Genomic DNA, 25,466 nt, shown 5'->3' with positions numbered 1-25,466 from the left:
CTGGCTTCGTCTGCTATTCCACCACCATCTAGTCTGCAGTGCCCATAGGACACAGACATGAAAGCTGCGTGTCGGCGTCCGTTTTCGTCTTCGTCCGTCTGCTATTTCACCCCCGTCTAAAAACCCGTGCAACCCTCGCAAGACGCGACCGTGAAAGTGGCGTTCCAGCGATCCATCGTGCATGAGCCACCGTCCATTGCAAGTGTCTGTCAACATCTGACGATATGGGATAATAAGCAACCGAAAGGACTAAAAAAAAGAAAAGTTAATATGCAGTTTTTTTAGCTTTACTGTTCTTGTTATTTTTTTCGCATGGCATCCGCGGACAAGGTGGTTGAGCGTCAAGACGCACCATTAAAATGCAACCTAAAAACATTCTCTTTAGCAAGCCAGGTGCACTGCTCAAAATGTGAGAGCTAAGTGTCTTCCAGAGCGAAATGACAAAAGCATACCTGGACAAACCTGACACGAAGTGAACACCTGATTTTTTCCAGCCAAATGGCTCGCAAATTCTTACCTGTGTAGGTCACCTTTCGGTACTCAAACTCTGGCCGCGATCACGGCAGCTGCATGATTCTCAGAGTAGCACAGTCGCTTTTAAGGGAACCGACACATTTATTTAGCATAAAACCCCCAAAAGAACTAATTGAGCCACATTGAGCAAAATAGCTGACGTGGGACGCTAGGCTTGCGCCACTTCTGCTACGAAAACAAGCACCGGCACAGTCTTTCAAAGGCAAGTACTTGTGACAGTTGTTTGCTGCAAACTACATCGGTTGAGGAAATCATCCACTAAACTCTTCGTGAATGTGAAACGACTCGCACTCCTAAAAACAGGCAAGCTCAACTAGCTGTGCAGTTTGTCAAACGCTTGCCACAAACACCGACAGCCATGTTTGTTATTTTTGAAACCAAAACGGAAACAACGGATCTCGTGATATTTTTATAATGACTGTATCTATATAGTTTGTTTTTGAAACATAAAAAGAAGTAGAATAAAAGACTACCACGGCACAATGAAACGACCTTGCAATGAACGTTTTACATGTCGGTCATCTCTCCACCCACCCAATGAGAGCCGAGGAAAGGTGCTTAGCTAGCCGTGCACTGGGCGGTACCTAGAGCGGGGCTACCCCCACTTAAATTGCTTCTAGCAGTGTAAAATTTGCTCCATTTTTTTTTTTAAACTTATGTATAAAAAAGGTATGTGTGTCCCACTAGATCTTTTAAAAAAATGTTTTTTTTTTTTTAATTTCAGTGTTTTTTTTTTAATGGTTCAGGAGAAAGCACTGCCAAAGTGGTAGTTCAAGCAGAGTTGCACATGAAGACAGCATTTTGTGCTTTTGCGTGCCCCAGCGTGGAAGGCGCTTTCCACTGGACTGTCTTAAAAATGTTTAAAATGAGCTGACCCTGGAATCTGGAAACATTCAAAAGTTTTGGATTCCGGATTAATCCTTTAATGTCTCGCAGAACTTGAGAACAGTTACCACGCTCAAGTTGTTTTTGTTGGGAGAGTCGTGGAACCATGGCTTGCAGCAGAGTAGGCTTTGCATTATGCTTACAGTATGCAATATTAAACTTGCAGTGTTGTAGGGAACAATTGTTTTAACACTCTTAAGGATAGGTATTCGAGAAAAAGCTTAAAAAAAATTGACGATAATGCTTACACTATGCAAATTAAGTATACTTATAATTATATTTTTGCGTAACACGCAACTATGTTGCAATTAGGGCATAGACTTAAATCCTAGAGGCATTCGAAGGTGTAGATAGATAGAACAATCTTAGTTGTTCGTGATATACCGTAATCCTTGGCTTCCAAACTGAGCTTGATCTTAAAGTCCTTGCACTAGGTGAAGCAACCAAATGAGACTGAAATGCCTGCTCTTTCGACAAAGAGTATGCTTAGCTTCAGTGAGAGTGGCAGTATCTAATTTGGAACGAAAGTGCTAGTCAAGGCATCGCTGCTTATCAACAACGTAATTTAACCCAGAGTATTATCTTTTCTAGAGTTGACCCAAACAAGTAAATATAGAAATTAAAAAGGCATTTCTTTTGGGGGTAAAGTCAGCATTGCTGCTGCCATTTCTTGCTTTGCAAAGGGTTTTAATACGCAGGCATTGGTCACTTAACTCATTTCAAAATTCTCTCGAAGAAAAATGCCTAGCGCTGAAACGCTCAAAAAGCAGCCCGTTTAACAGCTTGAATCGCTAAAGTATTATGGTGAACGAGACCTCGAGAATGAGGATCACACATACATTGTGTCGCGTCCTCGCACGTGCATTGTTCCCAGTGTAGGGAGTTTCATTAATTATTGAGTAACGTGAACTGGCTCAATGTACGGTCTCCGCGGAGTCCGTAGATTTGCCCAATGTACGGTCTCCGCGGCAGGTGCTCACGGCCGAAGACGCGCAGCAGTCTTCGCCGCGGCAGGGCGAGGCTCCGCCAAAGACGCGGGTGCAGAGCATCGTGACGCGGTTGAACCTGGCGTCAGGCGGGGAGCCACCGCCCCGGGAGGTGCAGATCTCGCCGCTGTGCGTGGACCTGTACTGCAACCAGCAGCGGGAGACTGCCCTGCACGTGGCGGTGCGCAAGCGCCACTACGCGCTGGCGGCCGCGCTGCTCAAGGCGGGAGCCAGCGCCAACCTGCCCATCAGGGACGCGGGGCAGGGCTCAGTGTCCAGTGCACTGGTGGAAGCCTGCGCCAACAGGGACTCGCAGATGGTCGACCTGCTGCTGCGCCACGGAGCCAGGGACGACGACTGCCGGGCTCTGCAGGTGGGGTCCTTGTCTGGGGAGAGCTGGTGATGGCCAAGTGCATTACTAGATTAGTACATCAGTTGTGGAACTTCCATAGAAGGGGGTACCCACCTCTCCCCTTCCCCTCCTCCTTCCGTCGTTTTAAGCACCAGCTAGAGTTCCGTTGCAAAATAGTGTATACTATAGGGCAGTGATTTCCAAATGGGGGTCCCCCTTAGGGGTCCCCGAAGGTTTTCTTAGGGTCCGTAAAGCCCTCAAAGGTGACTTGCATGAATTAAGTTTTCTTTCTTTACCCTTTTGTCATCGTAATCATCTATGATCCCCCCCTCTTCCCCAGTGGATGGGGTCCCCCATCACTTCGCTGATTCAGAAGGGGCTCTGAAACATCAGTGGTTGAGAAGCACTGCCATGGAGTATGGTGAAGTGCCATGTGGACACTCTGCTCCAAAACATGTGTATTCCATGGAATACATTGCAGTTACCATAGCAGCCGTCCCCAAAATTGTGGCGCATGGAACGATGGGAGGCAGACTGTTGGGTGAGAGAGGGAGTACTGCTTGTGGGAGCCACATCTATGGGCAGGTCCATAACTGAGTTGATCTAGTAGTGTTGGTTAACACACTGCCACTCTGCAGCAATTTTTTATCACTTTTTTTTATTGCTTTGTTTACGCAGTCTGCCTGGGCACGCCCACATACATCTGTCAAATATTTGCCGAAATTTCTTCCAAAGGTTCGGCATGTGCCGCACTTTGCTGGATCCGAGCTTCACCAGATTTGGCTCATCACTGGGCACAAGTTTTGCTGAATAGTACTTTTGAGTGTTTGAGTTGTATAAAAAGTTTCGAAGTTTTATTAGTTAGGAATTTCTTTATCTTCTAAATGTGAAGTCTTTTCTTTTCTTTCTCTGCTCGCCCCGTGCACATTTATCTCTAGAGTTGTAAATGTGGTGGTACAAGGGAAAAAAAACTGGGGCATCGAAGGTATTAAAAATTGGCGCTATACGGGGAACTACATCAACTTTGAATGTGACTTTTTTTTTTTCTACACTCCCCTTGCAACAAGGTTTTCTCGAATGAGCACACGGCGGTATCTGGACTAAGAAAAGAGCGCGGAAGGTTAAAAAGAAGTCAAATAAACACTCAAAACATTTTGTCTTTTTTGTTCTTTTGCCTTTGAGCTGCTTTTCTGGTCCCCTTACTGTTTGCACATCTGAAAAAGTAGTCTCAGTGTCTACAGAGCTGCCTTGCTTGGGCTGCACATACTTCATGGTCAAATACTGCGAGTCTCGCTCGACTACGAAGCGCATCACCATGCTCCAGTTGCGTATCAGCTCTGACGAAATATGCAGGTGGCCATGCAGTCTGAGGGGGACAATGAGCGCCTGCTGTCCAAGCTGCTCTCCCTGAAGGCCCACAAGGACCCAGAGTACAAGATAAATAAGAAGGCCCTGGAGGCGATTGAGGGGCCCCTGTTCACTGCCACCCTGCTGCCCAATGTGCCGGTCATGGTCAACTGGCACGGCCAGCGCTGTCTTAACCGCCTGGCTGACCGGTGGCTCGTCGACGCCAGCATGAGCCACAACATCAAGCTCAAGCTCAACCCACAGGTAAGGCCAAGGACTGAATGCCGAGACAGCGGCGGAGGTCCTGGAACAAGTTTCTGACCAGTGTGCTCGGCATATCTTTACATTATCGTGTTTGCACGATTCTAATGCACACTTTTTTTCGACAAAATCGGGGCCCGAAAATATGTGCGAAACTCCGAAAGAAAAAAATCCGAGGACACCTAAGCACCTCTTATGAGTGGTGAATGCAAAAACATGAATGTCGTTCCTTCCACTTTCTTAGTTTTGTCTGCAGTGTACTGGCATGAACGACCACGTTTCACTACTGCCGAGATTGCCGGGCATGCGCTCTCGTGAAGCGGCCGCCAATGGCTATCTAAGAGCCATTTTGCTCAGCCAATGGGAGAATGGGCATTCCTTTCATGTGTTTTGCAGTTACAGACGCCGCCGGCTCTGCTCCATGGGATGGTTAATGCTTTCGCATTAAAATGCAATACTCGGTATAAAGTGGCTAGCGCCATCGCTATTGTGACCATTGTTTACATTCGGAAAATAAACAGAATCCAAGGTAATCATCAAATGGGACAAAAACACATCGAAGGAGGTTGAGATCGGAAGTAGACTACGACAAGGCTGCTTTTTCTCACCACTGCTGTTTATGCTTTATAGTATATCTGTATTATTGTTGTTGCTGTTTATGCCTGACAGTATATGTGTATTATTGTTTACGGGGTCTGTAGCCTCTCCTCTGAATTTGTTGCCACAATGTCGAGTGCAGGAGGGGTTCCTAGGCTATCAGATAGAGGAGTTAGATGTTCCTTAATATGGAAAAGTATAACGACATCTGGTTTGGAGCACAGAGAACATCCGCTCCTCCTCGGGTGTGCCACAGGTGCGGGAGCCCGCCCTGGGTGCCATAACGCGGCTGGACGTGTCCAGCAACCAGCTCGAGGACCTGCCCTCGTGCGTCTTCAACCTGCTGCCGTCCCTGCGGGTGCTGACGGCCTCCCAGAACAAGCTGGCCACCTTGCCCGAGATTGGCCCAACGTCGGGTCCCGTTTTGGAGGAGCTCCACCTTCAGGACAACCGGCTGGACAGCGTCCCTGGTGGGCTGTTCCGGATGCCCAGTCTCAGCCTGCTCGATCTCTCCAACAACAAGCTACAGGCAAGGCTGGATTTCGACAACGCTGTGGAGAAAAGATGTTAGATACACCCTACTGGTTTGAATAGAAGTCAGTGTGAGCTTACACAGAGAAGGGGAAAATGTGGAAAGAGAGGTGAAGCTGCAGTGTAGGGGTCATGACCCTACACTGGAGCGTGGCTGCGAGGCTCGACACTGTTTGGTTGGCAGGTGGGGGAGCAGGAGTGAGGTGCTCGACACCGATTGGTTGACAAGGGGTTCACATGTCTAAAAGGGTACGCGAGGTAGGCATGGAGGAGCTCGACCATCTGTGCGGTTGGAGGGAGAAGAGCTCTAGAGTAAGGAAGGCTCAACAAGATTGCCAGGTTTATTTTCCCGATTAGCGGTAGTATCGCTTCACTCTAGACACAACTATTAAGTGTACACTAGGTATACATTAAACTATCTGATGAAGAGCGCCGTGAACGTAGGCGTCTGGAAACTTGGAGTATTGTTTAACGTCTGCGATGCTATTACCTTTCACTGTAATACAATTGCCTAGCAATTTATCATACATTTTTATTCCCTCTCCCACTAAAGAAGCTGAAGCCGAGAGTCTAAAAGGTATGGCCACACTAGCGGCAAAACGCGGCGGAATGCCGCACGCGGTGTGCCGCCTTTCTGCGTGGAAGGACCACACCAACCTGCTCTTAGCCGCCGCGGAAGTCACGAGCGCCTGCGAGATTCTCCGTGCTTTAGAGCGCAGCTCTTAGGGGCCCGTTTCCGGCTTGAGCAGCGTCGCCGTCGGCGTAACCGCGAGGTCACATGACCCCCCCCCCCCCCCCCGAGGTCACGTGACCCCCCCCCCCCCCCCAGGTCACGTGACACTCCTAGGTCACATGACCCCCTGAAGTCACGTGACCCCCTTGAGGTCACGTGATCCCCCTAAGGTCACGTGACCCAGGGGTGTCACGTGACCCACCCAGGTCACGTCACACCCCTAGGTCACGTGACCCCCTGAAGTCACGTGACCTCCTTGAGGTCATGTGATCCCCCTTAGGTCACGTGACCCCTTGAAGTCACGTGACTTCTGGGGGTCACCTAAGGGGGATCACGTGACCTCAAGGAGGTCACGTGACTTAAGGGGGTCACGTGACCTAGGGGTGTGACGTGACCTGGGTGGGTCACGTGACCCCCTGGGGTCACGTGACCCCCTGAAGTCACGTGACCCACCAGGTCACGTGACACCCCTAGGTCACGTGACCCCCCTAAGGTCGTGTGACCCCTTCAGGTCACGTGACCCCCGAGGTCACGACCCCCAAAGGTCACGTGACCCCCGAGGTCACGACCCCCAAAGGTCACGTGACCCCTGAGGTCACGTGACCCCTTTGAAGTCACGTGACCCCCTTGAGGTCACGTGACCTCAAGGAGTCACCTATCCCTCAGTAGGCTTCCATCTTCCTCCTCAAGCGCTGCGCTCTAACCAGCGTTACAGGGAATTGTAAACGGCTTTCATTCTTGCTTCGGCCTAAGGATCCAGTGGCTGCGCTCGTCCTCTCCATTGATTATCTAACCCCGACCACGACCTCCTCGCAATCGTGGAAGTTATTGTTATTATGTGCTCCCTGGTGTTGTGACGTTGCTGCGCACAAAAGGGTTGAAGACAAAGATTTTGGGTAGTTCCGGCCTGGCGTACCCAAAACGAGTCTTGTCATAAAGGAAAGGAAAACTTTCAGCCTTTCCACTGTAGCGAGGAAGGAAGAGCAGCGGTGCTGTACTATGGTGGGAAAGAAGTATTTATAAATGTAAGGATTAAAGGGAAACTCCGCTCAATTCCGAAGATTTCGGGATAATGAGTGATTTCGAATTAAAAAGCTCTAGTAAAAAACACTACGTCGTTTGCTTCGCGAAAAATGAAATATATATTTTTAAATCTAAGTTTAAACACGAGCGGAAATTGAAACCGAAACTTCGGCTCCATCTGGCAACATTGGCCTCGGGCGGCCAAGAACGTGACCATCACGTGGTACGAGATGTCACGTGATCCTCGGCCCACCAATGGTCGGGATTGGGACGGGCGTGTGCAAGTGTCATCTGCACCGCACTCTTTGCCACGTTTTGGTGTCTACGACATTCGACGACGTCTGCACAACTGCGGTATAAGTCTGCGCTCGTGGTGTCCGTAGTGTGAACGAAACTCCGAGAGGCAATAATCACAAACCGTGAGACGACAGCGGTTGTGACGTGGAAGACGGCGGTAACGGCGGGTGGCCGGACGGCTCCCAAGAAGTGCGCTGTGCAGGCGCTTTACGCCAACCACGTGGATACCACTGAGTGCTGAGAGCTGACATTGCTGACATCATGCGCTACGCTCGCCCGGAGACTTTAAAACAAGCAAAAAGGGGCAATTGTGATGACATTTAGCTCAATGTTGGCTACGCCCATGCCGGAGCCTTGACTGGGCTGTTGGTTGCGCCTGAATTCACCCACCCGAGTTAGCCAATTTCGGCAACTTGGTGAGTTGTAAAGTTTGCCGGACCATTTAAGAAACATTTAAACAGAACTGCGTCGTAATATTTGACGTGCGGTCCTCCTAAGCAATGCTGAAGAGGACTGCATTGTATTTTCAAAACCAAATAGCACAACTGGTCTGGATGGGATTTTTATTTGAATGCAAAAGTGTGGCGAAGAGCAGCAGGATTTGAATCAGAATAATGAATTAATTTAATAATATTAAATATAAAAAATATGAAATAAATGAATAAACAAAAAAATTAAGAAAAAATAAATAAATAAGTAATACAAAATAAAATAAAAATATAAAAAAATATATTAAATTAAAAAGAAATTTAGAAAAATCGAAATAAAAAAATAGATAAGGAAAAAGTGTGAAAATTCCAGTGCAAAGGACACACGAAGTGTGGTTTGTGCGGAAATGTGCTCTCTGGCCTTTTTCAGCATGATCGAGCCTGCACAATTTGTTTTATCTTCTTTCCACAACAGTGCAGCATCCTCTAAATTCAGACACGTTTTAACTGAGAATGTATTCATGTGTTCCACAGTAGTGGAGTGCGTCGTCACAGTCTCGCCTAACGTGGCCCTCGTTGCAGACCCTGCCCATGGAGCTGTGGACGGCACCGAGGCTGAGGGACCTGAACGTGTCCATGAACATGCTGAGCAGCCTCCCCAGCTGCATCCCCCAGCGGCTGAGGCCCCAGGGAGAGGACGTGGGGCAGTCCCAGGAGCCGGACACGAGGCCCCACGAGGGGCCACAGGCCCCAGTGCCCTGCCTGCGCCAGGACCTCCACCACCACTCCGTCTGGAGGTCCTCCCTCGAGGTGGGACCCCCTCTTCTCCGCACGTCCCGACTGCTGCGTCATTGCCCCTGTGCTTCGTTACCATCTGGGCCGTTAATCACTCAGTTAATTCGATTTACCTGCACCAGCTGCTCTCGGTGCACACCACCGTGTTCGGTTTACGAGTGCATCCTATCTGAAAACACAGCCGGAAGTAAAATTGCCTTGCTACTTTTTGTGCTGGTGCACACTGGTGCAGGTAAATCAAATGAGCCCACTATTTTGTTTTCGTTGGTACAGAGATAGGAGGTAAAAGGGATGCCTTAGTGCATCTTAGTGTAAAATGTGTCGTGACCAGGTACCGCATTGCAGTGCAACTGTCTCGCCAAAGGACATTTTGTATGGCAAGCCGAGATGTTTGCAACATTTTCTCCAAAATTGGAAGACTGCTAGTCTCGTGGTGGTGCAGCTATAATTTTAAAAAGAAATAAGGAACCATGCTCTTAATGAGATTCATTGTCTGTAAACAAACAACATTCCTCACTCGTGCCTTTGCTCCTTCTCAATCTGACCCGAATGCTGATAAGATAAACGTGGCCAACAAAAATTTAGAGAAGCTTTTTGCGAGATGAATGTTGAGAAAATGTAATTCTAACTATCAATAAAGTAATGTTCTTTGGAAATAATTTGTCTTTGAAATGTGTTCTATCGATGAAATGTTAGTATCAGTGAAGCAGTGCACAGTCAGCAACGATACGTAAAGGCCAAGCAAGCACATGGCCGAAGAGGCTAACACTACCTAACCTAACACTACCTAACAGCGCAAGTCGGAATCATACCAAACTTAGTGCACATGTGCGACAGTTAAGCTCCCATTCAATTTCTGTCATCACTCTTTAAGAGCAGCGTAAGCGAAAAACTGTTGACGAGGTTGAGTGCTGTTTTGCTACAATATTCGAGGGCTGGTGCAGCTCGTTGAATTTTGACCTAATCCCCTCTTGGAGAATTTAATGCTCGGTGAATACGATATAAGAAGTCCACTCTACACATTTCCTAGGCGTTCCCCATAGTGTCGCCGACTGTTCCCGCAACACTGCTTCTCGAGAACCAGGGCACAGGATGCGCTTCTGCGCTCGCGCAGGTTGTGGATGCGGCACTGGAGGAGTGTGCGCCCTCTGACAAGCAGAGCCGTCTAAGCAGCATGAACCTGTCCCACAACGCCTTTGAGTGTCTGCCCCCGATGCTGGCGTGCTGTGCGGGCCAGATGTCGCGCCTGAACTTGAGCTACAATGCCCTCACGTCGATGGGGCCCCTGGGGGCCTACCCCGTGGGGCTGAGGCACCTGGACCTGTCCTCCAACCGCCTCTCTGCGTGGCCCCCCGCAAGGGCCCCCGAGAGCCTGGCCCTCTGCTATGCTCCGGAGCCTCAGGGGCGCTCCAGCCCCAAGGCCATCAAGCCGCACAGTTCAGGTGAAGTACCCCTGATTTGGCTCAAGGGGAGACTGTCCAGGCAAGAGCAGTCTTGCCTTTTTTTTGGGATGTGGGCCACAACTTGCATATAAACAACCAATGCAACAAACTTACAAATAGTGAGAGAGATCTCTCAGCCTCTGATGTGCTGGTCCTTAGTATTCCTTCATTCGTCGGTCGATGTGAGCTTGTGCACATCAGCAGATCAACTTGAGATTTTGAAACGAAGCTCGTGTTGTCAGTGGCTTCTTGTATGAAATAGCAGACAGCCCAATTTCAGCCTGTATCCAATCTCACTTCGCCGCAGCACTCAGTTCATAGTAGGCGACCCATTCCTTTTACGGTCTGTTAGCGAACAACTTATGGTGTTTTCTTGTTTTATTTCCGTCTGTGAATGACGCTTGGTCATTCACAGAAAGTGATAAACCACATTCTTCGCTTGCGTTAACAGACGAACCATCTATGAATGCAGACATACCGTCTTGTTCTCGCTCTCGCAGTGAGCAGAATAGGACCCCTGGGACCTTGCAGTGAGATATTCGAAACGTTAAAGGGACCAACTTTTATGCAGCTGACTCAGGGTGTCAGTTAGGCACCTTTGCTGTGCTGAGGCCTCTTCCAAGTCTGCACACAAATATATATGGTCGTGGGCAGAGGCAGAGTTAACATTTTACAAAACCCCGTTCTCCGTGGTCCCTGACCATGGAGAGCGGGGTTTTATTTTATTTATTATTTATAAATACTGCAGACTCATGTTAGGGTCCAAGCAGGAGTGAGCATGCATCACAATATAAACATGATATACAACACCGAAAAGACATCGATACCAGCTGCAAGACTTACAAACAAAGTAAACTGGAAGGAAAAAATCAACAACAAAAACATTACAAAACAATCACATGGGCACAACTTTCAAATTTGAAATAAATTCTTTGACACTGGCACTTTCTACTATATCTTTTGGCAGCTGGCTCCATGTAGTTATTGTCCTGGGAAAGAACGAAAATTTTGTTCTTTCCCAGGATGGGGGAGGGGGGGGGACAGAGAGGAGGTAGCGAAGTTTGCAGTTAAATTTTTTCAAAAGTAGCTGGTTTTGGAGCTAGAATTTCAGAAGTAACTAAATTTACAGCAAGACATTAAAAAAAAAAAGAAAAGAAAAGAAAGAGCCAATTAATTTGGGGGTAACCACAAATTGGTCGCCCCCAAGATTCTATCGCCCGAGGCAGCTGCTTACTCTGCCTATTTCTAAGTCCGCCCCTGGTGGTGGCATCTCGGTTCTGTGGTTACATCTGCACTCAGAGAAATGGTTTCCTGAAGGTCTCTGTAGTGTGTTGCAACTTCAGAAGGTAGGGCAAGTGAAAGGAAGGCCGGGGAGAGGAAGCAGACCGAACACTGGAGAGAGGAGGAGGCTTCCCCTTCTCCTCTACAGCGTTCCATCTGCCTCTTCCTCCCCAGCCCTCCTTTACCTCGCCCTACCTTCTTGAGCTGTAATTTACTATAGTTTGTTTAATGCTGTTTATGTACCTTTTCCTACAATTCTTTTCGCTGTTTATTTTTTTGGTGGTGGTTTGTTTCATAATTCCTTCAATTTAGTTGTCGTCCTTTGGCAAGCTGAAGGTCACTGGATCCCCTGTAAGAGATTGTCCAAAGTTAGGCTTATTTTGCAATTGCCGCAACCTTTAAATCTCCACATCCACTCTGAGCCCAAAGATTTTGGATGAAACTTATCCTGGCTGGTAAACGACTTGCCGAAGCTTAGCAGATTTGTATCCAGCCCCATTCGTGCTTCCATCGTGTCGGGGCGAGCCCCATAGCAAAAATCGTGCCACGCTCGTTCTTGCCCACAGCCAGCAAGAAGGGCTGGTGCGGGGCCTGCCCACACCGCCGGCACACCCGCCTGGAGAACCTGCGCACCCTGGCTCTGGCCAATAACCAGTTTCACTCCCTCCAACTCACGCTGGACGAAGAGCAGGAAGACGAAGACAGGCGCTCTTTGGACTCCGCAGACCCCAGAGTATGCGCTGGTCGCTCTCCCCATTTGTATATTTAAGTGTGGTACTGGTTTTGTGTGCCCTCTCTCATGCCCGGTCATGTTTAAAGCCATATCTAATGAGGGGCGGATTTAATTGCCTCCTTCTCGATAAAATATCTGCTAAGATGCTATTAGTGCTGGGATTGAATTTCTTCATTGCTGATGGTGCAAGAAAGTGATACTGGATGTCCATTAACTTGGTGCACCGTATTCGCTGGAAGATAAGTCAATCTCTATACCAGAGAAAGTGCCGATAATAATATAAATATATTTTAATAAAAGTTGACCCCAATTTTTTTTTCTTAAAGTCGCCCCTTTAGCATGGCAGAGGCGGCAGTAACACATATTGTCGTGTGTTAGTGGGGAAAAACTGTACACATGTGAAGACTGGATGACATGAGCGGTAGCTGGGTGCCATCTTCTGTGGTGGCAATGTAAATGTGACTTTCTCAGAGCCTGTTGGGGTATGAAATGCAATAGACGGAGCGAGCTGAAAACAGAACAATTAGAACACTGCAGCGCCAAGCAGTGCTCTGGCGCCAGCTTATGGAAAAAGAGCACCAAACCTCTCAAACATACCTCAACCCATTGCTACCATTACGTCGAAGTGAGCATGTCTAAAGGAGCTAGTGATTCTAAGGCTAAAGCCGTAATTGTCTCATTGAGCGAAAAAGCGGCATATATGGCCATAAAAATACGATTGAGCGGCATGCACCGCTCAATTGTATGCTCAAGGACAACATTGTCTTTGAGGTCATCCTGGAGGTTGTCCTAGACCTCTAGGACGGCCTTACTTGTCCCATTTTGCGAAAAAGCGGCGTCATTGTGCCCGGAAGATGGCCGAAAAAATATGTTTTCCAGCACGGGCCGCTCATGCTCAAGTGTGGGAACGTGATGTCACCGCCGGAGCGCCGTGTGCAAAAAGTGCGCTTCGGACTTCATCTGTGCTCGTTCTGTGCTTCGCGGAATGGACTGTGAGGCGACTGCGTCTGCATCTACGTTCTCGACTTTGGCAGCAGCGTCTACACCTGCGGCGGTTCCGCAGGCAAACATGGCCGCCCACGCAAATATACCACAGCCTCCTTGAGTGTCCTCCTCTAGGCGTCGTTCTAGACATCATCCTCGATGCCGTCCGAAAGATCTTCCTTGGCATCGTCCTAGACACTGTCCTTGAAGTCGTTCTAGGCGCTGATCTCTAGGACATCGTCCTAAACTGTAATACAGGTGAAACATTACCCGAAAACATTTCTCCTGCAGGACTACAATGCTTTCGCCTTCTTACATGTAAGCAGTCTTTAGTGTCCTCCTGTAATTTTTTTTTTTTTTTAACGCAGTTATGCGGCATTTTTTATAAAAAAATTGTTATGAATGGGTATTATAACAAATGTCATGAACTAGTGACACTCTTGGAGCATTCCATTAATATTTTATACAAAGTTTATATATAAAGTTCGAGCCCCCGGCGGCGCTTGAACCTGGGTCGGTGCGATGGCAGTCAGATGCTTATAGCCACTGAGCTACTAGTGCGGCTGGTATGAATCGGTCAATGTTTTTATTTTAATACAAAACTGCCGGCGACAGCAGCAGGTTTGGGATGAACATAATAAATGAGTCAAAAATAAAATTAATTAGATAATAAAAGGTAAGATAAACAAATAAACAATATAAATAAAAATGAATAAATAAGACAAAAATAAAATACAAAAGTAAAGATTAACAAAAACAAAAAGTAAGTGAAAATGGAGAAAAAGAAAGATAATAAGATTGAAAATATGCATGATTGACACATTGAGTCTGTCATTTTGCAATATTTCATGCATTTCATTCATGCATTTGGCACTTTTGCCGCGCCATTTGCGCCAAGCTTCACCACTTTGCTGCGTCATTCGTGGAGAAGTGACATAACGTAAAGTTCTGAGAAAACGCCTGCCCCCGAGAGATCGCCCATCCCGTTTTTCTGGCCAAACATCTGTAACATAAACATTCCGAAACATCGCCCGCCCCCGATTTCCGTCGGGCGTCACGCAATGGGCACGTCTGGCTAGCGAGTTTATGGCAAGTTCCCGTGTTTTTGTCCGTGATCTGTACAGGCGATATCTGCTCCCGTAACATGCGAGTTGTTCCCACGTGTATGTTGCACTGTGAGATCCGGATCTGCTGCGTCCACAATCTGTGGTATCCGTTCCCGTGAGATGAAGTTTTAGCGGATTCCCGCGTTTTTGTCTGCGATCTGCATGTGCGATCTCCATTCTACGCGAGTTGGTCCCGCATGTATATTGCATTGTGAAATATGATTCTGCTGAGTTCACGATCTGCGGTATTTGTTCCTGTAACATACGAGTTTGTAGCAGATTCCTGCCTTTTTGTCAGCGATCTGCGCGCGCGATATCGGTTCCCGTGACAGGCAAGTTTGTAGTGAGTTTTCGCGTGTTTATTGCAGCATAAAACTTGCATCTGCTGCGTCCACGATTTGCAGCATTCGTTCCCGTGAGATGCGAGTTCTCGGTGGATTTCCGAGGGTCCTTCGTACCGTTAAACGTGAATGTGCTGCGTCTGCAAGCTGCGGTATCCTTTCCCGTGACACAGGTGTTGGTAGCAAACTCCCGCGTGTTTATCGCATAGTGAAACGAGAATTTGCGGTGTCCGTGATCTGCGGTATCAGTTCCCACGTCACATGGTTTATAGCCAGTTTTTGACAAAGTTTTTCTGTGGTGTCCTTAAAGATAGCCCACCCCATGGTTTTCACCATTCATCTCTTCCTTTTGGGTAGGTGTTCTTTAGGAACTTTATGGTAGGCAAGGGCCTCTCAATTAGCTGTAGGAAATTAGGAACTTTGCTGCTATTTTAAGCAGACTCTAATTTCAAAGATTGGTGCTAATAAAAAGTTAGACCTATATTCTGGTAGTAAATTCAGCGGTTGAATGTCCACGTTGGAAACATTGCGGCTATAGGCTCTTGGGAGACATGCCAGGTGGACTTGGCCTCTTATTGCAGACCACCTTTGATTGTCGGATTGAGAATCTTGGTCACTGTCGAGATGGTGAAGAGTGACCCAATGCCCCCTCACCTCCCCCCACTGGTCAGGAGCCGCTCTCATCCCGGGGGCGCCTGCTGTTCCCGAACCTGTCGATGCTGGACGTGAGCAACAACCTGCTGAGTGAGGTGCCGGTCTGCCTCTCGGAGCACAGCGCCATGTCAGTGCTGAACCTGAGCGGCAACGTGGGCATCAGTCAGCTGCCGCCGGAACTAGGCCTGCTGGGCAAGCTGTGGAACCTGAACCTGCGCGGCTGTAGCCTGCAGGACCGACTGCGCTGCATGGTCGACTCGCGCAAGTACAAGACCATGGATATCGTCGGCTACCTCAAGTCCATCCTAGAAGAGTGAGTGGCCGCGCCCGCTTTCTGGTGTCATCCAGATTTCGGTCCTAGGTTCCCAGGGAGGCCTTTGTGGGCATTTTACATTTTACACTGGGTTTCCAAGTTGCCTTTCATTTGGTTAATGTGTAGTAAGTTTCTAAAATCTATTTTATGTTAGTTGCCCATTGATATGAAAACCAGTAACTGACTACATTGTCTTAGGACAGTATTGCCAAAATTTTGGTCAGTGGGCCTGGGTTGGCAACACTGTTAGATGTGGTACAAAAGGATTTGGGGCCCACTCCTTTAGAGACGTAGTGGAGACGAACTATCATAGGTGAGGCCGTGCCATACATTTTTAAAACTTGAGGTCCTGCAATGTCTTGTTGCTGATTTCTGGATTAGCACTGAATGCTGTTCTCTTGATGTAGGGGATACATATAGGGACTTGCGCACACTTTGCAGTGCCAAGCCGTATGCGAGGATGAAGCTGATGATTGTGGGCGTCCAGGGCATCGGCAAGACCTCTCTGTTGGAACAGCTGCGGCAGGAAGGCACGGGCTCCTACCGGCGCAAGCCTCCTGAGGTGAGTGGCCTTGATGGAGCCAATCCTCTGGCACCCTCATGGGAAGTGTTCTTACGAAGGGTAGCCATGCCCGATTCAAAGCCAGAGGTACTCATTACTACATTACTAGAAAGGGACGGTCGGGAAACCTATTCATCCTTTTTTGTCACATAAGAACTTTTACTTATATCTAGAAACCCAACTCTTCCATTTTAAGGAGTCACAAAGGTAATCCAAGCTGATTGGAAAAAACCTTCTGGAAGCCTAAGAGTGGTAGCCAATGTCTCACTAAAGGTGCTGTCACATTGAGGAAGCAGTTGGACAGCATTTATTGTCAACACGTGAGAGACATGTTTCCGGCTGATGTACCTTACAAAATTGCCAGCTACCATGTATACATCAAATGCGATACTGTACTAAACTCTTAATGGTGTGTACGAGCAGATTCCACCCGAGTAATAAAGAACTTCCCACTCTTACAGCGATAATTACAGCAACGGCTGAATGGTACATACATTGTTTGCACGACTCTAAGGCGCAGGTAGATTTAGCTCCCAGATATTCAAAAAGTAAGGTGCTGCCGATTCTTCCGCGCAGGTAAAATAATGAAGCTTGAACAAATACCTCATAGAACAGATTTTATGAAACGCACGCCAACACAAAAATAAATACCGTGCACTAGTCGCCGTTGTGGGTGTCCGACTGTGGTTCTTCGCTGTCCACAGAGGTAATACTTGCTTTCGTCTAAAGCGTTTTAGGTGCCGCGCTTGTAGTGCTTCTACGAGTGCGCAATTGTCGCCTCTGGGAGGGTCGTCTTCCAAGCAACACTTTGCAATCTCAATGGGTCGCTGGGATTGAGGGGCCACGCATGCAGTACTGCTTCATTGTTATCTTTTCCCACCAGTGTGATGACCTTTCTTTTAAATAAAGCCTCCTAGCGTAATTTCTTTTGTTTTTTCATCTTAAAATGGCAGACATAAGTCCGTAGACTCGAGAGAATGCTCGTGATCCGGATATCAAAATTGGCAAATGTAAACAAACTGTCGCGATGGGGTTGGCCACCTTATACCGAGTACAGTATAGACCACTTACAACGTAACCGCTTATAGTGCAGGACCGGGTATAACGCGGTTTTTTTAAACCACCGGTTCACCTCCCATAGAACTCCATGTATTTACATACCGCTTAAAATGCAGGCGCGCGAAGGGAAATACCGGTTATAGTGCGGTTTTTGGCACAGCCCGCCGACCGCGCCGACGACCGGAGCAGCGAGCTCGCTTCCCTGTGCGACACTAGATAACGGCGCTGACGGCGCAAGCCGCAAACTGCACTCGCGGGGCATGGAGGTTGCTCGAAAACTCGGGGAGAAGCGAAGAGAGAGGCTTCAGTTGCCATAGCGACGGAGGGACGCACGCACGAGTCGTTCACGTGCGTGCGTCTCTCCGCTGCGTTGGAAACAAAGAAACAAACAACCGCAACGACAGACCAATCGCAGGTCGAGGAGAAGTGTTCGCGCGCGTTCCATGCCATTCCGCGAACATGGCGTCGGTTGTGATCGTCGTCGTAGACGGAGTTCATCTCATCGTTCTGCGTAAAAGCGCTATCCTTGACTGTGAATTTTCGTTGTGTGTCGCTATGATAACCCAGCATGTACTAAAAGGGAAGATTCACCTACTCGTGCGGCGATGTCGTGGCGGCGCTCTCAAGACGGCAGAAACGCCCGTGTCGTCGTGTTTGTTTACTTCGACTACAGTGGTGATATCTAAGCATTTGTGTCCTCGAACATCGCCCGGATTTCTTATTTGGCGCATTTCATGCGTGTGCTCAAGTTCAAGGTATTACTGGCGCGTACCGTATGAAGGATGCGAATTTTCACGCGTTTTCATCTCCGGAGAAAAGTGATTAGGGTTAGCAATCCTGAACGCTCGCAACGTCCGTCCGCAACCCGCGACGCCGTTAAAAGGCTGCGCCAGGCAAAAGCCGCTAATTTCTTTTAAAATGTGTGACACACTTGAGACATAACTGTACTCGTCTATTGAAATAAAGACTTTCCTCAAACTAAGCTTATTTTTTCATCTAACATAAAATAAATTCTTTTACAAAGGTAAGTTGTCTCATGGCATGTATTTTGGCCTGAAAAATTGATGTTTTGGTTATAGTGCGGTACCGCTTATAGTGCGGATTTTCGCGACTCCCGAGACATACGTTATATGCGGTCTACACTGTACTGCGTTTTTCTTTTGAGTCTCGGTTTTTGGTTTTGATCATAAATTGCCTGTATTTTTGGGCACTGATTTTGGCAAAAAGAAGTGTGCGTTGTAATCATGCACACACAGTACCTGCCTTGATTTTGTCTTAGGCAGGGACGTTGACTTGTGTGCTGTGTCTTCTCTTCCCTGCATACCTCAGTGAATCCAAGATTGTGTTTGATCGAGTAAGTAAAAAGTGGATATGCCTAAAAGTGAATGTTACCAAGGGCAATAACAGCTATAGCTGTGACTTTTCTGTGCCCCGTGGCAAAAAGTGCTGCAGATGTTTACAGAAAACTGCTTTTGGGGAGCCAATACTAGAGGAGCAGCTGCGGAGTTGCCGACATCTCGTCCCCTTGTCTCCGACGCCCTTTCTCTCATGTTGCCTTACGGCGAACGCAGCACTGGGGCAAGCGCATGGGCCACAAGAGCCTGAGCCTCAAGACCCCCAAGGGTGTGACCCTGTCTACGGTCGGAGTGGACGTGGGGGACTGGGTCTACGAGAAGAAGGGCCGCGGCCCCAACACCTATGGTCCGGTCACCTTCCGCACCTGGGACTTCGGGGGACAGGTCAGAGGACTTCTCTTCAACAGTGGGCTCCGACAGCTTGTTCATTCCATCATTTTTTAAACACAGAATTCGTGGGTCGTGTTTATGGGAAAATTGTCTTGAACAAGCGTCGTAACGAGTGTCATGAACGAGTCACACGCTGGGAGCGTTACAGTCATGAAGGTGGCAGTTGGATGCCACTGAGCAACTCCAACTGTCTATAGGTGGCACGACTCATTTTCCAAATGGCAGATATAGTGAGGGTCGGAGATGTGTGCCAGTATACCGTTTGTTGAGCCTGTCTAGTGTGTTGGTTTCACTAAACGACACAAATTATTCCCGCCTATATGAAGAAGCTGGGGTGCTACGCACACAGGTCACCTCTTTATCCCGAAAACAAATAGAGAATGTGAAAAGTCAAGCTCACTGTTCGTGTACAAACCATGTTTTCGAGCCAAACAGTCAGTATGCCTCGTGATGTGCTGATGCACTCCGTATAATTTCTGTGATTGGCTCACCGTATTACCTGTGCAAAAGCAGATGTACAGGACGTTTCTGTTGCAAAGCGTTCGTTTGTCGCCCATTTCTCAGCTCAGCTCTCAGTTCGGTAGCTGCTAATGTAGCGGGTCAAAGTACACGTGCCATCTGCTTGATTTTGGTGACTATAATATTTGCGCCTCTTTATACTGTTCTTTACAATGGGGCTTGTAGGCTCCACAATTTAGAGCATGTTGCATCATCCTGATTGCAAACTTCTCGACGTTGATAATGAAACAGCTGTTTCTATGACCCGTTGTTGATTTGTCAGCTTTGGCGTAACTGGAGCAGCTCACTGTGGTTCCTAAGAAGAGGTTGGAAAATACGCACCAATTTTGGCTTGATGTGTTAGTAAAATAATAGCTAAAAACGTGGGACTGTTTTGCATCTGAAACCAGAGTACTCTATACTCCTTGTGCCGCTTTTTCTTTCTCTTCTTTTATTATTGATCATGTTTGTACCATATATACTTTTTTTTTTGCATGCTCCAGATTAGCATTGCACCATGAATGTTTTCAATATGTTTGCGATGACACTGCCGGGTTATTTATATTTGAGCCTAACCCGACTTATGAGATATTTTGAATGGCATTGTGTTTATGTGATGAAATGTAATACACTGGAACGCCACAGAGCAAGGCTTCGTTTAAACATTTTCCACAGTATATTTCACTCCCAGACTGGCATCCCGCGTGAAACCTACCTGTTTCCTTGATATTACCTATCCGCACATGTGGATCACATTGTCATGAATGACGAAAGATGAGGTGGTCAGTTAACTAGAGAAACTAATTGTTTAATGGGGCGAACTTGTGCCCAAAATGAAATAGAAGAATGTTTGCGTCGCAGGCGTCGACGAAACAGCAGGATTGAGCGCTGGGACGAAACTGACTTTGGCTCGCCACGCGAAGCCCCTTATGTACACGTGTGGGCTTCTGGAATAATCGGCGTGGAAGGTTCGACGCATAGAACATTCGGACCTAGAATAAACAACAATGTTCTCGAATTCGCCAGTACATTAAACTGAAGAAATAAATAGAAGACACGTGACTCCCAGGAATCGAACCCTGGGTTTCCGCGCAAAAGTCAAACGCGGCAACCACTTGGCCACGCACACGCTCGCTCGCCAACGCGCGTGGCGATATTCTTAAAGTGTGTGAGATAGGTACTGCAGCTTTTAAGAGTTTAAAAACAGTGTGCCAGTGGAAAAAACTACCTTCTACTGTTGTCTTAGTTTTATGAAAGAATGCCTTTTATACTGCTTTGGAAACAGTAGGTTCATTTGATTGATTTGATTGCTTAAACGATAAAGCCCAGGCAGAAGTTTTATTAGCACAGTACTAGATTATATTATTTTTATGTAGAGGTGCTGCAGACCGTGTTGTACTTGGAGGGATAGGGTTTTGTGTATCGTTTATTTGTTTTTTCAATGTTGTGAAGTCTGATGGGGTGCATTGAGTGATGCAAAATCTGAAAGGTGTTTTTGGATGTTGCGAGATGTGTCGGAACACTTTTGATCTCGCGAGGTTTAAAATGTGCTTTGAATGTTGTGAAATATGGACTTACTTTAGCTAATATCATAGGTGCTTTGTTCATAGCTTGTTGCAGATAATTACCTGGTCATTTGCTTTATTTTTTTTGTGTGTGTATCCCCCCCGCTATAATGCCGAAAGGAGCTGCAGGTACTGAATAAATGAAGTGGATAAATGAATGCTAGTGCAGTTCGCTTCAGATCGGGAAAAGTGCAGTGCATCAATCTTCTTTCATTGATCTCAAATGCCTCGACTAGATAAGCTCACTCCCAGCTGGAACCGCTCTTTCAGAGGGAGTACTACACAACGCACCAGTACTTCCTGTCCAAGCGCTCCCTCTACCTGGTGGTGTGGAGGATGACTGACGGCGAGCGCGGAGTCAAGGGCATTCACCAGTGGCTCATCAACATACAGGTGGGTTGGCGGCAGCCCAGTCCCATCCGAGAAGGTGCCTCGGACCTCGCGTCTCTGTCCATTTGTTTCTGGGTGGCGACAGCCTTCGTATCCTTGAGTGACCTCATTGTGTGCCCGCAAAGGGAGGATCAAGGACCACCGAGCTGCACAATAGCAACCATAAAGTGACAGTTACTGCGGGACGAGATGCCTGGATACTAAAATGTCCTAAGAAAGGTGGCAAGATATCTGCTGCCATTCGGGTGGTGGATCATTCATTCATTGAGCCAGACTGAAGGTGGGTTGAGCCCGTTTGTTCTCGAGCAGATTCGTTCAGCGAAGAAGAGGCGGGGTTTTCTGGGTGTCAGATTTGCTCGAAAAAGGGATGTGGTTGGGAGAAATGTTCCCCCATTCTTGACGGGAGCGGCACATTGTCTGCAGGCCCGTGCCCCCAACTCCCCGGTGATCATTGTGGGCACGCACCATGACCTGGTGCGGGAGGCCCTGCCCTCGGGCTACTCGGACGAGCTGCAGAGCCTCATCCGAGAGCGCTTCATCCACGTGGTGGACGCGGACAAGTGCGGCCTGCCCCGGGTTCTGGACACGGTGGAGGTCAGCTGCAGGACGCGCCACAACATCAGGCACCTCTGCAACCTCATCTACGACGTCGTGTTCGACCTGCGCTGCCCCGGTGCGCTCCCTTCTCGGCCCCTTGCTTGCGTGTCCGGGTTTCTAGGGTGCAGCTCCGCCCAAAAGTTTTAACCGGAACAAACGGCAGATTGCTTCGTTGGGACATAATACAATCATGACCAAAACATTTGGTCGAAATGATACCGTGACCCTTGCAAAAAGCGATTTTGGAAGTGCTCTCTTTGGCTATTTCACCGAGACCAGTGGGTCGGCCGCTGCAGAAGAGACATTGGGCGAGTTTTGGTATTTCTATGCAGTGGTTTCTTTCCCATGCTCTTATGCGGCTGAGTGTAATGTGCTCATACACGGCCGTCCTATTTCATGCCGCATTTGACTGAGCCAGTTGTAGGTACTGTGGCATGAAAGTGAGGGTGCCACAATAGGTTGCCAGTAAGTTTCGCGAATTTATGATGAAATCATAAATTCACGAAAATGAAGTTTGAGAGCCGATATCTAAAGAACTGTGCACACTATACTTAAAGGGGCGGTGCAATGATATTCAATTGGAATGTCTTTCATTTTATACGCGCTTACTGGCAGTAGTGGGACTCAAGGATACTCGCACGCAACGCCGCTGACCAAGAAACTCCTTTGCTGCGCTGTAATTTCGAGGACAAAACCGAGCGTTTTCATTCATTCTCTCCTTCGCAAAACTTTATGACGTAGCTGGGCAGTAGCAGTACCGCCCAGTGACGATATTTGAATGCGGCTCATAGATTGGACCCGAGCATTGCGTGGGCACTCGATTTGGGCTCGTGATAATCTATAGCTCGAGAAGCATTCGGGTACTGTCCTGTGTCCAATCGCTGCATTGACGAAAACAGCCGAACCATAACAATGTCTGGAACGCAGCGCGTGTCCTGTGCCTTGCCAACCCCAGCGCATGGCTATGATCAACATTGGCGGCATATAATCGGCTCCAGATCACGTGGCCGCTTGTTCTGGCTGCAATTTGAGGGGGTGAACTTTGCTCGTTTTTCTTAATTTTTTTCTGCGGCTTCGATTGCGTGTGGTGAAGAACAACGACTATTTTACAGGTCATTAACGCCAGGGATCCGTTCTAAGCGGTATTTGCGTAAAATACAAAAATCGTTGCATCGCCCCTTTAAAGAAACATCATATGTTGTAATTTAGGTATGCTGACTCCATTAAAAACAGTCGTCAGCTTAAACTCTACAAACCTGAGTGCAGTTGCCTATTAAGCTAGGTGGCATCCGAGCCGCATGGAAAGAGCTGATTTAATGATTAAATCAACATACTAAAAGGACATGCCTTCTTTACATCCCATTTTCTCTGTCAGTTTTTTTCTTCTAAAGTCTTAATAACATACCAAATGAGAAAGCCAAACTCTTGGAAAATTAGTGCGTGAGCTTAAAAACTAGTATTCTACCCAAAAAGATCTAGATTGTCCATCAGGGCACTGGAGACTCTAGAACACCCCCTTGTCTTTCTCCAGAATACTACATATAAGCTCAGGAAATGCAGAGCCCTACTGATAATTGGTTTTTCTCATTGAGGCTTTGAATTTGTACTAACGAGCTGAATACTAGTGGGGTAGATTGAAAGCAGGCCAGTCCTGTTACTAATATGTTGTTCCCTCCTTCAAACCTGTTTCCAGACTTGAGTGTGCTTGTCGTGCCAGTAAAATAAATCTCAGCTTCTCCTCTTCGTCTGGCCCATTTTGGTGACTTGCCAGGGGTCTTCCTGGTTCCTTCAATGTCGTGGCACCCTGTAGTAAACCACAATGTATTGGAAATTAAAAAAAAAAAAATAATGTATGAATATTTTGTTTTTGATACTGTTAGGGGTTTTGCATTATCCTGTTTACTTTCTTCATATATTCAGTCATTCCTGTATCATGTGTACCTTTTATTGTTTTGTTTTGTTTATATATTTCCATGTTATCGGGAAGATGCCAATCACTTTGAGTTTGTAGTTTTTAGCTGAATTCATTTTTTTTTTCCTGTCCATTTATGTACCTTTGTGAACTATAAGGGACCACTGCCTCATCAGGCTTCTTAACCTTTTGTACAGGCCCTTCTTTCAGACCTTGTCCGAAAGAAAATAAATTTAAAAGAAATGATTAACTGTTTAAATCCTGGTAGTCAGGTTTTAAACTATGTGGTTTCACGACCAAGGTGCTCATTATTCCGTCTTTTGGTTTCAGGGAGCAAGGAGCGCTTGCTGGAGCAGAAGATCCCGGCCACCTATCTGGCACTGGAGGACGTAGTTGCCTACCTTGCTGTGGAGAGGAGGTTGCAGGGCAAAGATCCTGTGCTTCATTCTGAGCAGTACAGGTAACACTTGGACTGGCACCTGCCTCGAGTGTTTCCTCTTAAATAGCAGATGCATAGCCAGTTAATTCTACATTCAAAGTGAGTATAATGAAAACCAGAGTTCTGGCGGATTTAACTATTGTTCACGTCTGAAAGGTGCAGCATACAATAAAACCCACTCTGAGCAAACACTTCCATTGTTCAGTGTGGGTCTGTTATTATTAGTCACCCATAACAGCTTTGTTGATATTTATGCACATTGGCCATGTTTGTAGCTTTTTCCCAGAAAAATGTAGTGTTTTTTTCTGTGTATTAATAAAGTGTTACACCAAAATGCACATTAGTAATCTGTAAAAACAAAAAAAAAAGTTGGAGCACTCAATTAGCTATGGCTGTTTTATGTGCATGAGAAGCTTCCTGTTCTCTTTTTTATTGCATAGCTACGGTTAATGTGAAGAACTCTTTCGTATCTACTTGTCACATTCCGATCTGCAATATTTATTGATAGAATGAAAGAAAACAACCTTTAGCATATTTCACGGTTGGAATTTCTACTTTTAGAGTTCAGCTTTATGGAAAAACAGGAAAACTGCTGGGAAGCATGGTCCGATTTAGCGTCGTAGTTTCTTTCAGCTGCACTATTTTCGCTAAATCAAACTTTTTTATTGGTAAAAGAGCAATGCATTGCGGCTGAACTGAACCATCTTTTTTTCAGGGGGTGTATAAGGCACAGCCGAAATGCCCTGTTTTTGACATCTTTCAGAATGCTGGTGATGCACGAACTGCAGCACAAATTTGACATTGTCTTTCGGGACATGGCTGAACTCAACCAGGCCACAGCATTCCTTCATGACAATGGTGAGTGTGGCATCTGAGCCTCTGTAATGACCGAGTTTTGGAATGGCAAAGTATCTACGTTGCTCACTGCCCACACCCATACCATTTGTGAATTGTATATTAGGGGCTTTTCTCTGACATGAGATACTAAACTGGGCATGACCAAGATGTGGTGTTTTGTAGATTGACAAAGTTTTTTGGCCCAAGATCGATGTCAGTGGTAGGTAGAGTGGGAAAGT

General features: G+C 47.1%; 1 protein-coding gene across 2 annotated transcripts in view; it reads left to right on the top strand.

The window, feature by feature from the left end:
• Window positions 1-25,466, top strand: part of LOC8040925 (leucine-rich repeat serine/threonine-protein kinase 1) — an 80,590-nt gene that overhangs the window by 13,159 nt on the left and 41,965 nt on the right. For both annotated transcript variants that reach the window (XM_042291664.1, XM_042291665.1), the window contains exons 9-21: window positions 2,392-2,778; window positions 4,111-4,368; window positions 5,219-5,491; window positions 8,557-8,784; window positions 9,884-10,211; window positions 12,059-12,225; window positions 15,328-15,623; window positions 16,065-16,185; window positions 18,816-18,983; window positions 21,323-21,445; window positions 21,866-22,115; window positions 24,282-24,411; window positions 25,154-25,248. In XM_042291664.1, coding sequence (XP_042147598.1) covers window positions 2,392-2,778; window positions 4,111-4,368; window positions 5,219-5,491; window positions 8,557-8,784; window positions 9,884-10,211; window positions 12,059-12,225; window positions 15,328-15,623; window positions 16,065-16,185; window positions 18,816-18,983; window positions 21,323-21,445; window positions 21,866-22,115; window positions 24,282-24,411; window positions 25,154-25,248 — 2,824 coding nt within the window. The remainder of the gene's footprint in view (window positions 1-2,391; window positions 2,779-4,110; window positions 4,369-5,218; window positions 5,492-8,556; window positions 8,785-9,883; window positions 10,212-12,058; window positions 12,226-15,327; window positions 15,624-16,064; window positions 16,186-18,815; window positions 18,984-21,322; window positions 21,446-21,865; window positions 22,116-24,281; window positions 24,412-25,153; window positions 25,249-25,466) is intronic.

The sequence above is a fragment of the Ixodes scapularis genome, unplaced genomic scaffold (genome assembly GCF_016920785.2).
Source record: "Ixodes scapularis isolate PalLabHiFi unplaced genomic scaffold, ASM1692078v2 PGA_scaffold2__306_contigs__length_199485367, whole genome shotgun sequence".
NCBI lineage: Eukaryota > Metazoa > Arthropoda > Arachnida > Ixodida > Ixodidae > Ixodes > Ixodes scapularis.
Note: the sequence above shows the minus strand (reverse complement) of the source record. Positions and strands in the feature narration are given on the sequence as shown.